At 35.1% G+C, this 11098-nt stretch overlaps 1 protein-coding gene across 8 annotated transcripts in view; it reads right to left on the minus strand.

Annotated features, from left to right (window-relative positions):
• The window catches only part of LOC114290767 (V-type proton ATPase subunit C), a 67547-nt gene extending 56759 nt beyond the window's left edge, over positions 1–10788 (minus strand). For 3 of the 8 annotated variants that reach the window (XR_014357215.1, XM_082909999.1, XM_082909995.1), the window contains exons 1-4: positions 10492–10788; positions 10306–10374; positions 10082–10209; positions 8622–8722 (exon numbers count right to left, since the gene is read on the minus strand). Coding sequence is in view for 5 of the 8 variants with exons in the window: in XM_082909999.1 (XP_082766125.1) it covers positions 8622–8722; positions 10082–10209; positions 10306–10374; positions 10492–10605 (412 nt within the window). In the remaining 3 variants the exon portion in view is untranslated. Of the gene's footprint in view, positions 1–2683; positions 3334–7030; positions 7280–8621; positions 8723–8835; positions 8999–10081; positions 10216–10305; positions 10375–10491 lie in introns of those variants that run through there. The other 5 variants (XR_014357217.1, XM_082910000.1, XR_014357216.1 and 2 more) reach the window with 5 other exon arrangements.
• Between the last annotated feature and the right edge of the window lie 310 nt (positions 10789–11098).

Raw genomic sequence — 11098 nt, forward strand, 5'->3', positions numbered from 1 at the left:
ACCGCCGGAGGTTACTATTCATCCGGTGGGATAAATTATTTAAAGTAATAAATTACAACAGTTTATATACAATATTTAAATTACAGCAGATATGTGGGTGGTGTAGCCATCCCATTAAAGCGATAAAAAAAACAGTTACGAAAAGAAGTAAATGAAGTATTTAAACAAATTATATCACATTTTTAAATTAAATGAAAATTTGCGAAAACTCACATTTTGGGGAAATAATGAATTTTCTGAGTCACAAACTTTCTTTTGATTACTCTCAAGTCTGTGGAACGTGTTCTCAATTCTCAGTCCAAAATTTGGAATTACAGCTTTAGTGGTTGGTTTTGAATGGTGTATTGATAAAATAGAAATAAAAATATCAAAGAAAATATTTTATTTTCCCTCTCTTCTCAAACTCTCTCGCCCCACTTCCTTTTCCTCTCCCTGATTCTGATTAGTCTTTCCCTCTTTTTCTTTTTCCTGTTGGGCCTCCCCTTTCTTTTTTCCTTCAGACTCCCTCTTGATTGCCTTATATAGGCAACAAATCTATATATTATATATATATATATAATATAATAATATACATATAATATAATAATAATATAATCATAAGATAGATTTATATATATGCTTGATCTGGGAGATGTCGGCAGCCGAGCTGACCAACATCAAATTCTTTGTTATTTTTATTAAATATTATACAATACATATCTATATACATATAATATATTATGTAAAATATATAAAAATATATAATTTATACAAAAAAACTAAACATATAATATAATAATATTAAACATATAATATAATAATATAACTTTTTATTATTTTATTTTATATATTAATAAAATATATAATTTATACCAATTTATATAAAAAAACACCAAAAATATGAACACACGCATAAAATTATGCAAAATTAAAAAAATACTAAACTAATGAAATATTTAGTATTTTAAAACAATTTGGCTATAATTGTGAAGGTTAGGATTAAAGTTCAAATTTCATCTCTCCTATTGAGGATTCTGTGAGAAACACTTTCTAATTGTCATAATCGGGTAATTAAAAGAAAGCGCCCAAGTTTTAGGGCCGGTCAAAATGGGGTGTCTACAACCTCCCACTCTGCTTTCTGTTTATGGCATTAAGTTGACTACGCACATTGTTATACTCAACAACACAAACCTATCATGGTAAACCAAAAACAATTAGCATGCTCAAGTGAGTATCGGCTATAGAAAATTGTGAATAAATAAACACTATGCCATTAAGTCAAGTAGAAGGGGGTAATAAGTGTACTTTGTTGCCGAGGTAACTACAGAAGTTTCTAAGCTAATGCAGAGGTTCCAAGTTCTTTTTTTTCCATATCTAAAAGCCGGGGAAAAAAATTTTAAAAAAAAAAAAAAAAAAGAGATCATCAAACATGCCTATTCGTCACTAATACTCACACAATTTAAATTATATAAAATCCAAAACTATCCAGTTGATAGTACAATCATGGACAAAATTAAAAATGTTGGATATAGTTGTTCCTATAACTTAACACAAATTCAAGAATATCAGAAATGCCATGGTTTCTAAATCACAATATCGCACCACAAAATCACAATATCGCACCACAAATTGATAAGCCACCAGCAGTATTTTGATTGGCATTGAAGATAATACAACTCAATAATATCTCTAAAAGTACCTCTATCACAAAATGGAGCCAGTTAAACTAAATGCATAAATATACCATCGACTTAAGAATCTAGAACTTTATCATAAATTTGATTGAAATTTCTGTGCCAACAATGGGAACTAGCATTATGTAAAATATTTTCTACATTTCAATCAAATTTATGATATTTTACATAATGCTAGTTCCCATTGTTGGCACATAAATTTCAATCAAATTTATGATAAAGTTCTAGATTCAATGGGATGATGAGACTCTAAAATTTGAAATCTTTACAAGTAAATGATACGCAGAGTCTACCAAGAAGACGACATGTTCAATCAAATGACAACACATGCAGAGCTTGCAATGGAAACAATGTAGGATACCACCTCTAAAAAGGATCAGTGTGATCAGTGAAATATATGATGAGGTGCAGTAATGTCAATGTTACTCAAGTTATTCAAGTGACATGTAGAGCCTACTAGACTTGAAGTATAGTACACTCAATCATAGAATAACACCTATAAAGCCTACAACAAGGAAGCTATGGAGAATGAAATCCAAAGGATCAATATAGTTAATCAAATATGATTACACCTAAATTCAAACGGTGTTATCATACAATTTGAAATTCAAAATGGAGATAAGATTCTCTTATCACATAAATGGTCCTCTATAACTATGACGACCATCACACAAAATGAGGGATGAGAAATAAAAGATCGGGGATTAGGGAAAAAGAAATCAAAGATCGAAGAAATTTTCAAAAGCAAGAAGAGAGACAAAAAGAATTGAAAAGCTAATTGTGAAGGGCGACAAGCATCAGTATTCAAAACTCAATACACAAGCACATAGCACAATAGCAAGCAATAGGCAAGCTCAACAATTGTATCTTCCGTATTTAGAAGTTTTAAATCCCAAAAAAATCAATAAAATAATTATTTTTCTTTAATTTTCTTTTGTTAAATTTTTTGTTCTTCATTAATCGGAGATTTCATTTGTTTAAATTGTGTAATTAACAATATGGAGTAGAAATCGGAAATAAGAGCCTACTCTATTTAGTCTAAAAACCAAATGGTGGGCATTTATAATATGAATTTCAAAATGTGTTGAACATTTCACATTTCAAAATTTTTGTCTTCACCCACATATAGGCCTAACGCACTTTCTGTAATGGGAACTAGCATTATCAATGAAAAAAGTTCTTTAGGCATTGCCCATATACATATACAAAACAAAAAAGAAAGAAAGAAAAACTCTATCATATACATCGTCTTAATTCACCGTAGCATCTGTAAGTTCCAAAAAGCTATCTGTATAGGGATCTACCCACATACCACCCATTTCTCTCCCTTCACAAGTACCACATCAAACAAGTGGCAGTGGTACTGCAGACCACACTTTCTTTCTCCATTAGCTCATCTTCCCTTACCGATCTAGGAACAAACCACACCACAATAATCATTGCCAAGACCAGGTTCCACATCTTCCCTAACACTCTACAATGAATAAGGAGGTTATCTACTATTTCATCCACCTCCCTACACATACAACACTTTATTAGGCAATACTTTCCTTTTCTTAGGGAGAATATCAATGGTAAAAATCACACAACTCTTTTCATTGTAAATTTCTCACTTGGAGCTCTGTGTTGCAATTGAAGGAGTTGATTGCCCTTGCACAAACTGCACAGAAATTGTAAGGTTGGCTAAGAATATGATTACAGGAAAGACACTGCAATACTTACTCTGTAAATTCGGTATTGCAGCTTCTGTTTACATGTTATGTGCAGAAAAAAATAATAGAGCATTCACTAATGAATATAGGGATGTACTGTCTGTGTTAGCTGACATAGAGAACCTGGTTCGTGGTAAGGTTATAAGCCCAAAAGGCTTTACTATTACAGATCAAAACTGGTCCTTGCAGAGAGCTTGGCATTTACCAGGAAAAATCTTTGCAAAGAAATAGTGATACTCTACGTTACATGGACTCGGGTGCAGGTATCAGGTGCGGGTGTGTATGTAGAGGTCGGACATTTCAAAATTAAAAATTAAGGATACGTGGTGTTAAAATCCACCTACTCTCCACCTACTTCATCCACTTAAACCTACTCCACTAAACCTAACCCACTACACCACTACCACCTCCACTTCACCTACTCCTTACCTACTACACACTCACCCTCTTCTATATATAGGAATCATGAATCATTGTAATATATTAATATCAGATATCAATCAATAATACAATTCTCTCTATTTCTCTATACATAAATTTTTACATGGTATCAGAGCAGGTTTAGAACCTACTATTTTCGCTTCCCCGGCGGGCGGCAACCTCACATTCGCCGCCCGCCGGACCTCAACCTATTCCGTTTATTTTCTACACATACCTTCCCATTGTTTTTCCAATGAAAATATTTTAGGCCTCAAAGATTCTAACAGGCCATTTCCTACTGGTCAATCTACTGATGGTGTTGGCCTGTTGAAGTGGAGAATGCAAAGTGTAGATGAGTCAGTTGTCCCATTGACGATCAACTGCTGGCCTTCTGTTTCTGGAAATGAAACTTATGTCAGTATCGAGTACGAAGCTTCTTCAATGTTTGATTTGCAGAATGTTGTGATTTCAGTACCTCTTCCAGCTCTTAGAGAGGCACCAAGTGTCAGGCAGATTGACGGTGAATGGAGGTATGACTCCAGATATTCTATTTTGGCATGGTCCATACTTCTCATTGATAACTCAAACCGTAGTGGATCTATGGAGTTTGTTGTCCCTCCTACAGATTCATCAGTTTTTTTTCCCGATTTCAGTGCGTTTCACACTGCTTCTCTCTCTCTCTCACTTTGCACCCACTCTCCCAATACCACCACTATGGCCACTTTCCTTGTCCCTCCTTTATTTTCACCATCATTTCTTTCAAACTTTTCATCACCTTTATTTTGTTCTCTTCCTGACCCATCTTTTTATATCCACCACATGGACGACCGACTCAAAATAATAAATATTATCCCAACTTTCATCATCAACCAAACCGTGGGCCACGAAACCTTTTTTTCATTATTCTTTCTTTGCACACACACACAAAAAAAAAAAAAAAAAAAAAAAAAAAAAAAAAAAAAGAGAGCAGCCGAAGAAGACGAACTGCATACCAAACTCATTTTATTCATGTCGGGCCTCACCCCGATCACCATTTTACACCAAAAAAAAAAAAAAAAAAAAAAACCACCACAACACACCCACACCCACAGTGGGATTTGTCTTCTCTACTCTGCTGCAGGTCTCTTCTTCTTGCCTCCGTCCTGGGCGGCCCTTGACGGTGCTGCCTCCGTGTTGCTTCCTAGACCACCAAGCAAGTTGCCTCCTCCCTGCTCCTCCACTCCAGCATATGGTGGACCTCCAAATCGGAACATCACGGTGGCCTTCCGCTTCAGCTCCTTGTTTTCCGCCTTCAGCACACTTATCTCTGCTCGCGCATCCTTATACATGCGTTGGAGCAGAGCCAGTTGGGAGTTTAAATGCTGCACCTCATTTGTCCTACTCTGCAGCCGGTTCGACAGGTTTGTGACCGCCGTCATGCTTTCCACACATGCCTTCAAAGTGTACTGATTGGCCTCCACATCCGACTGCACTGCCATTCTTTGCTCCACCGACCGCATCGGAAAGTTCAACGGAGCAAACTCCGGGGCGCTTGGTTGAGTTTCCAGTGCCACCGCACCAGTTCTCTCTCTCGTTGACTCGTTGAGGTCGGGAAAGAGGGTGAGCAGCCCGCGGGAAGACGATGAAGCCATTTTCTAGGCAACAGAGTGTTATACAGAATCTCTCTCAGAAATCTCTCTCAGAATATCTCTCGCAGGTTTTTTTGCCTCAGCCTCAGCCTCTGTCTTATAGCCGAGGCAGCCACGCGCATCGCGCGCCTCTTGACGCCCGACAAACTGGCACGCCTTTTCATGGCACATCTTTTGATAAAGTGGGCACGCCTTTTGATGGCACGCTTTTTGAAAAATTGGGCACACCTTTTGAGGGTGCGACTTTTTAAGGGTCCGACAAGACTCTATAAACTGTCCCGACATTGATTCCGGTTAGCTCCTTTATGGGTCCGACAAGACTCTGTAAACTGTCCCGACATAGATTCCGGTTAGTTTCTACAAGGGTCCGACAAGACTCTGTAAACTGTCCCGACATAGATTCCGGTTAGTTTCTACAACGGTCCGACATGACCTCATAAACTGTCTTCTACAACGGTCCGACATGACCCCATAAACTGTCTTCTACAACGGTCCGACATGACCCCATAAACTGTCTTCTACAACGGTCCGCCATGACCCCATAAACTGTCTTCTACAACGGTCCGACATGACCCCATAAACTGTCTTCTACATCGGTCTGACACCACCATCCAGTGTCCTCTACACCGTTATGACACCCCCATACAGTGTCCTCTACAACGTTATGACACCACCATCCAGTGTCTTCACCAATGGTCTGACACGACCATACAGTGTCTCCTATCCTTTTTTATTTTTATGTATTTTCTTGTTTTGTTACTCTCTCCAAACTCAAGTTGGTTAGTTGCTATCCCCCTTGAGTTTGCGGGGGGCTGTTAAAATCCACCTACTCTCCACCTACTCCATCCACTTAAACCTACTCCACTAAACCTAACCCACTACACCACTACCACCTCACCTACTCCACTAAACCTAACCCACTACACCACTACCACCTCCACTTCACCTACTCCTTACCTACTACACACTCACCCTCTTCTATATATAGGAATCATGAATCATTGTAATATATTAATATCAGATATCAATCAATAATACAATTCTCTCTATTTCTCTATACATAAATTTTTACACGTGGATATGGATCCAAATTTGGATACGGGTATGGGAATACGTTAAATAGTTATTTTTTTAAAATATATTTATTATATGAAGATGAGTTAAAAAAAAAGGAATAACAAATTTGTTAAAAAAATAACAAATAAAATATAAATAACAAATAAAAATTATTTTAGGTATAAAATAAATTATATTATATATGATAAAATAAATTTTATTTATTTATTTTAGACATAAAAATTATATTATTTATGGTATATTATATTATACAATATTTTTTTTGAGTGAATAATATTATATAATAAGAATACTATTATATATTATTATATTAGTATCATTTATAAATAGAATGCAGAGAAAGAGAACAGAGAGGAGGCGAAGACGAAGTCAAAGAAGGAGACAGAGACAGAGAGAGACACACACACACACAGAACAAAGGGAAATCGAAGTCCTAGAGTCATTTTCTGGGTGGATTCAACTTCGCGATGTTGGTTTTCAGATCTCCTTCGATTCAGTCTAGTTCACGACTAGGGTTTACCCTTCGATCTTGCTTTGTGACTCGACATGCTTCGCAAATGTGAGTTTCAGCCCTCTCTCTCCCTCTCTATCACTTTCTCTCTCCATCTCTGAGTTTCAGCCGTATATACCATCTTTCTTCCTCGTTTGCCATAACCATTTTCTCCATGCCGTATCCTGACTGTATCTCATACCCATACCCGTATCGTGTCGTGTCGTGTCAACATGGGTACTTCGTCGAATCTGATGAGTCCGTGTAACATAGGTGATACTGCAAAGAATGTAAAAACATATAATAACAAAAAAAAAAAAAAAAAAAAAAATTGTGTGATGGGATTGAATAGTAGTTGTATGTGAGGATTGTGAATGCTATGATGGGTTGCCTAGGAAGGACAAATATTGATGTGAAATTTTCAAATGCAGCTGTAGCCACATCTGTTGCAACGATGAGGCTCCCTGCTACAATTATTGTCTATGCATTTTGCTGACCCACTGATGTTCAATGAAGCTGACTGGATGCCTTGACTAGTGATTGGAATTCTTTGGATACTGATTCAGGTACTGCAATTTTAGTCTGTTAGCTGCTAGAAGTTGTCTTGTGTTTGTAAAGTTTGTAAGTAGCATGTGATGTAAGGGTTGAGATTTGGCTCATTGTTCGTTGGCTGTTGTTTGTAGTTCCTATTGTACAGCTTTGTAGAGTGGATAGGCATGACTTAGGATCGTCTCTTGAATGTTCTGGGGTATATGGCCTGCCCCTTATGTAGTGTTTGGTTCCCTGGAATAATTTTGGACACGAATGGAATGGCTATTCCCTGGTTTCTCAATGGAATGACTGTTGTCCTAAATTAGAGAAACGTGATTCCATTTGGAATGTATATTTCTTTCCTTTTTAAGTTTTTTAATGTATGTTTCTTTCCTTTTTAAGTTTAACCAAACCAAACACGGAATCACTATGCTAGAATAACCATTCCATTCTAGTGAACCAAACATCGCATTCCTATCTTACTTATAGGGTAAAAATATCAGTGGTAACAATCTTCCAATGAGCCACCTAAAAAAATTGAGGGAACATTAGCCTTCTATATGACTCCAAGGAAATAACTCACTGAAATTACTGACCAATTCCTTGCACAATGACTTCACTAGAAACCTCCCCTACTTGCAAGGCACCCAATTGATTCCCAAATATCAATCTCATCACCATATGCAGGTATTGTTTTATCTTTTTTGGCCCGTATGAGTACCGGTAATAGTTTTTTCTGCTTAAAATCGAAGTTGAAATTGATTTCTTCTTGAAAGTTGAACAGGTGATGATGATTTATAAAAAAGTTCATTCAATACTATTAGAAGCATCTCAATACATAATTCAAGTAATGATGAATATGTCGGTTCCAGACTGAAAACGTAGTACTCCACGCTTATATCCACAAATATACTGACAATATCGTATATTACTCAAATTAGGAGTCCCGGACAAGTCTTGAGATAATAGCTTGAAATGTCCAAACAAATGCCACTGTTTGATCATGTTAAAGGAATACAAAATTGAGGCAAAAGAGTTGCTCACTTAAAATCAGATTGAGTGCTCATCATTTGAGACTGAAATGGCATACCTTTAAGTTCACCTTCAATCTTGGCAACTTGAACATGAATTCCATCAACAATCTCCTTCAAAGGCGACATAGTTGGGTACCTTGCCTCATCCCACACAAATCTACCACAAATCCAAACATATTGTTAGTGAATATTGTGTATATATATTATATTCACTATATATATTAGATGTTGTAATTAGGCTTTACATATTTCCATAACTTTCACTCTTACCTTGCCTATATAGGCCTCTTCATTGTTTTGTACAATACACAATATTAAATGGACTTGGCTCCTCTCCACTGGAGAGGAGAGTTCAGCTTTGGTGGGCCATAATCCGCACGCATGTCGATAATCCAAACCATTTAATATGTAGGACCCGTTGAATACATTATTTCTGCAAAAAAATCATGTTAATTGAATATCAATAACTACTTCATCAAATCGCATTTTCAAATATAATTTTTGAAGTAAATTGCGACATAAATACGATTTGATTAAGTGGTTATCAATATCCAATCAATATAATTTTTTACGAAAATAATGTACTAAACAGTACTACATATGATTTGGATTATTGACTTGGGCCCGAATTAAGGTCCACCAAACCGAACTTACTAGAGAGGAGCAAGGTCTATATTAAATATTCACATAATATAATATTCTCTTAAATTCTCTCTCTCTTAGATCTCGTTTGGAAACATGCTATTTTAGTAACTTTTTGACTTTTTTGCTTTTTAGCTAAAATATGAGGTTCACCTTGCTTGGTTAGGTTTTTCAAAAAACACTTTTCAGAAAATTCTACTTTTTCGTTTTCCGTATTTTTTTGTTTTTACTGAATTTTTTTAATATTTTAAGCAATTTTTTTTTACTTTTTAAACATATCTAACATAAATATACCTAAAAAGTAAAAAAATTGTGAAAAAAACCTTTTAAAAATTCACTAAATACCAAAAATACAAAAAAAATACAAGAATTTAGTACATTTTTTTGTATTTTTATGTATTTATTAATTTTTTAAAATATTTTTTCACAAATTTTTTATTTTTTAAATACATGTAAGTAAGGTGCATCTAAAAAAGTAAAAAAATATATATTTAAAATTTTAAAAATATTAACTTAAAACAAAAAAAAAAAAAACACGAAAACCAAAAAACTCAGTTTTTAAAAAACTTAATCCAAAAACTTAAATCAAACACACTCATGTTTGGGATTGACTTTTTAATTTTTTACAAAAAGATGTACAAAAAGTAAAGAGAAAGGGAAATCTTCTTTTTTCTCTTTACTTTTTGGTATACATTATTGGCTTTTTTATTTTTTATTTTTTATTTTTTATTTTTTATTTTTTGAGATTTTTTGACTTTTAACTAAAAAGTGATATTGCTAAATGATGGCTTATTGTAACACATACATATAATAAAAGTAAAACTAAAAATCAGTAGTCTTTATTATTCAATCTTGATCACTCAAATGGCATTACCTAGTCAGATATGAATCAACAGGAACACCATCAACCGTCAATGAACTACTGACGACGCCTGAAACCCTCTCCAACTCCTCGATCTGACGCCGAATCTTGTGAGACACTCCTTCGATGAACGAATTCGACCGAACAAAAAATCTCACTCATCAAATTACACAAAATCTCAATACTGGCTTAAAAATCACAATAAATGTGTATAAAAAATAATAATAATAAATCACCTTCAAGAGGTCATCGCTAAGAGCTAAAAGAGAAACTAATGTGCCAACACGAAGATTGGGAATATTGAACTGCAACAAAAATCACATGAAAATTCAAACACTATATATATATATATATAGAGAGAGAGAGAGAGAGAGAGAGAGAGAGAGATGTGTGTGTCAGTGTGTGTTGGTTGAGGAGAATACTCGGTAGATAGGGGGATCGAAGGCACGCTTGGAGATGGATTGTTGCAAGCGAGTCCAGAGAGAAGAAGCAGAGTTTTGAACGGGGAGAGAAACCACCCAATACCTCGTCGCCATTGTCGTTGCTTCGTTCCCGGAGATTCGAATTTATGCTAAATTGTATACAGTAAAGGAGTGATGTGACTATTCGGCAGAGAATTGGCCAGCCAGTAATGCTGATTATGGATGCCTGAACTCTCGTTTTCGTTTGGGGCCCACTATTTTGTAATTAGGATCGAGCAAAATTGCAAAACAATTGATTAGACAATCGAAAAAATGGCAAATTGATCTCATCCATATGTCGCATGATTAGGCATCTCCCACGCCGTACTAAATTTATCATTAAATTTTAATTTAACGAAAAAGTATTAGTTGTGTTTGGTAGAATTTTTTAATCATAATTTAAAAATATGAGTTGTATTTTGAGTTTGTGAGTTTTGAAATTATGATTTGAGTGTAAAAAAATTTGTTTGGTGTAAGAGTTTTGAATTGAGTGAGGAATTTTTTATATGACATTTGATATTTGATATAAAAACTTACAATTCATAACTAAACATACAACTCAAAATTC

Source organism: Camellia sinensis, chromosome 15 (assembly GCF_055761805.1).
Source record: "Camellia sinensis isolate YWXY chromosome 15, ASM5576180v1, whole genome shotgun sequence".
NCBI lineage: Eukaryota > Viridiplantae > Streptophyta > Magnoliopsida > Ericales > Theaceae > Camellia > Camellia sinensis.